The sequence below is a fragment of the Centropristis striata genome, chromosome 16 (genome assembly GCF_030273125.1).
Source record: "Centropristis striata isolate RG_2023a ecotype Rhode Island chromosome 16, C.striata_1.0, whole genome shotgun sequence".
Lineage (NCBI taxonomy): Eukaryota > Metazoa > Chordata > Actinopteri > Perciformes > Serranidae > Centropristis > Centropristis striata.
In genome coordinates this window covers 21,048,015-21,051,223 of record NC_081532.1, presented here as the reverse complement: position 1 = coordinate 21,051,223, position 3,209 = coordinate 21,048,015, and the positions used below count along the sequence as shown (strand labels likewise).

At 38.9% G+C, this 3,209-nt stretch overlaps 1 protein-coding gene across 1 annotated transcript; it reads right to left on the bottom strand.

Annotated features, from left to right (window-relative positions):
- Positions 1–1,289: 1,289 nt before the first annotated feature.
- ccr6b (chemokine (C-C motif) receptor 6b) lies at positions 1,290–2,864 on the bottom strand. The gene has a single exon (XM_059353645.1). It carries the CDS (start codon positions 2,862–2,864, stop codon positions 1,770–1,772), a length of 1,095 nt encoding a protein of 364 aa, XP_059209628.1. The 3' UTR covers positions 1,290–1,769.
- Between the last annotated feature and the right edge of the window lie 345 nt (positions 2,865–3,209).

Sequence of the window (3,209 nt, the reverse complement as noted above, 5' to 3'; positions counted from 1 at the left end):
TGTATCAGTCTTTTCTTCCAACCCTGGGAGAGAGAACAAATTTGAGGGCCCTATGAGGGCTTCCCAGAAGTTCTGCACTTCTCAGTTTCACTTCTCAGTTTCTCATAAAGTATGAAATGTCCTGGTCAGAACAAACTTTTTTCTTGGTCTTGCCCCCTCGAGTGGCAAGAACAAATTTCTCTTCTTATGGAGTATGTATTAGCCTTAGTATAAAGAGTGATAAATTCCATGGAGGGTGGAGTTTGGAGTAGTCAGTTGGGTGAAACCAGGCGGCAACCTCCGGCTCTGAGCAGGGAGGCAAACCAAGGAAGTGCCTTAAGCTGCATTCTACCGAAAATTCCAGCAGGGGCTTCTAAGTTTGGCTACAGAAACATTTCTGTCTATTCATTTCAATGCAAAATGAGAAAACTTCTCACTTGATTTATTACCTCAGAATTTTTCTTTAGGACAACACTATGGTCTCAGTCGCTAGTAAAAAAATCTTCTGCAAGACAATTTGATGTTAATAGTTCAAATAATTTAGAAGTTTATTCATTTAGAAGACAATAAGATAAGAAGATAAATAATTGTATGATTTCGGGTGTGGCTACCTTTGATTGACAGGTCCGTTTCACAAATGTCAAATATGTTATATATATATATATGTATATATATATTATATATATATATATATATATATATACATATGTTATTTTGGGAGTCATTGGCAATCAACCTATTCTGTCATTTAGATATTAGGACGTTTTGATTACATTTCTGCCGGAGGTCTGTATGACAAAAGGCTGTCCCCTGTTGTTTCACTTTGATCACTTCAGCTTTTACACCAACTCAGGAAACTTGTGGTGGCATTTGCAAGAATTGATGTTAACTCTGAATCAACCACAGGAAACATAAATGGGCACAGTGAGATGGATTATGAAATCTTTTTTTTGCCCCAGAAATAGCACCTTTAGTTTAGATTCACAATTTTTAACATATGCTATCTAGAATTCATGTGTAAAGCAATTGTCAGTATAAAACTGCATATAGTAATATATTTCATACTTAATCAGTATTTATTGATTACATATGCATTACTTATAAGCAAAAGCTAATTATTAAACAGTTGGTTCAAAAATCACTTTGTCATATATTTTGTCTATTATGAATGTTTTACATGTTATTTAATGATGCAAATCTATTTTTACAGCATAATTTATTTATGATCAGTAGGTTATATCAGTAGTGTAAGAATCCAACCAGTTTTTACATGTTGTATGTTTATTTTTTTATTATATATATTTTTTTAATCAACAGACTCACTCAACATCACACACAGGAATAAAAGAAAACAATATTTTTGTTATGGTTACATAAGTAAAAGAATAAAGTTACCACATGTGTCACAATCATACATCAGTGGACATTTCTGGAAAAAAAAAAGTTTTCTTTTCTATGAGGCGCCCCATCTACTTAAAGGAAATGCAGTATGTAACAGCTGGAGCACTTATTTAAGTTTTTTTTTTTTTTTTCAAACATCAATGTTACTTTACTTTCAGTCATATGTATTGATGTTCAACAACTAAATCATACAAATGTAAAAGATATGTAAAAAACCTCTACAATATGATAGTATCTTATATGGAACTTGCAGATAATACAGTAAATTTGAAATAGACTACATGTTTTATTTAAGCAAATTTTGCACAATTGCTTTCATATCTACTTATATACAGCTGCAGCAAAGTAACGGCGGCTACTTGATCTTAATATTTTGTACTACTGCAGTGTCATGCGCTGAAAGACGTCATGTTGTTGAAGCCATCTGAAGACATGCGACCTGAGATGCAGATATCGGACGTCGCACGTGAAGAGCGAGCGGTGTAGATGTACTTTTTGCTGAAGCACCATAAGTCCAACATTATTTGCCGGAAATGGCTCCTGAACTTCACCCCGACGAAGGCGTAGAGGATGGGGTTGAGGCAGCAGTGGAGGTAGGCTACGCTCCTGGAAATGGCCAGAACTTGGAGTTTAATCTTTTCCGCTGTACAACTCCTCTGCTTAAAAAGAGACAGAGTGTGGTTCAGCAGAGCCACGTTGTAGGGAAGATGGCACAGGATGAAAACCGCAACAACTGCCAAAATCACACGGATGGCCTTTTGCCTCTGGCTGCTCTGCGCTCTGAGCAAGGTGCACACGATGCTGGAGTAGCAGAACACCATCACCACCAGGGGCAGCAGGAAGCCGATGGCCATTTGAAGGCTGGGAACCACCACCTTCATCGTCTTTGCTGTTTCATTCTTGCTGAAAGACAGTTGGCACACCATAGTGACGGTCCCAGCTGCCAGATTTTTCTCTTCATTGAGCTGGGTGTAGTAGAGTGTGGGCAGAGTCAAAGCCATGGCAAACACCCAAACAGCAAAGCAGATAAAGCGGCTATAGATCAGAGTGTGTGAGCGAGTGCCGAAGGACCTTCTAGCCTGAACTATAGCAATGTAACGGTCACCACTGATGCACGCGAGCAGCATCATGCCACTGTAGAGGTTGATACTGTAGGCTGACCTCAGCATCTTGCACACCACAGTGCCCATTAACCAACTGTGCTGCTCGTTGTAGATGATGAATGGCAGCGCCAACACAAAGATCAGGTCTGCTACCGCCACGTTGTAGAGATAGACGTCCGTCATGGTCTTGGTTCTCTTGTAGAACAGGTAGGTGACGATGACCAGGGTGTTGCCAATCAGGCCAAAGATGCAGATGATGGAGTGGAAGTACATTTGGCTCATGACCTCCACGGGTTTCAGGTCGAGGTTGCAGAGCTCTGGTTCGACATCGTCTGGGTAATCGCTGATATTATAATCATAGCCGTAAGTCCCCAACTCCATGTTTCTGATCTGGAGAAGAAAAGATTTCCACCATTTATACCACACAGCAAAGACTAAGAGGATCTGTAACGAATGTCCCATTTTAATAAAGCCTTTTTTAAGGCCTACTATGTACAGTTACAGCAATTTTCATGTTAAACTACTATATATTCACCACACTGCACAGGGAAAAATTGAACTTTTTACTCCACTACATTTATTTAACGGCTACAGCTATGAGTTAATTTACCTATTAGGCTATCACATGCAAAACTTTTTGACTGCCATACAGTACTTCACTATTAAATGGAAAACATACTTAAAGTCAGCCTCTGCTGCTTTTTTCTCTCAACACATGAATGAATG

Coding starts and splice junctions, on each gene's coding strand:
- ccr6b (XM_059353645.1), bottom strand. CDS start 2,864: ATGGAGTTGGGGACTTACGGCTATGATTATAATATCAGCGATTACCCA.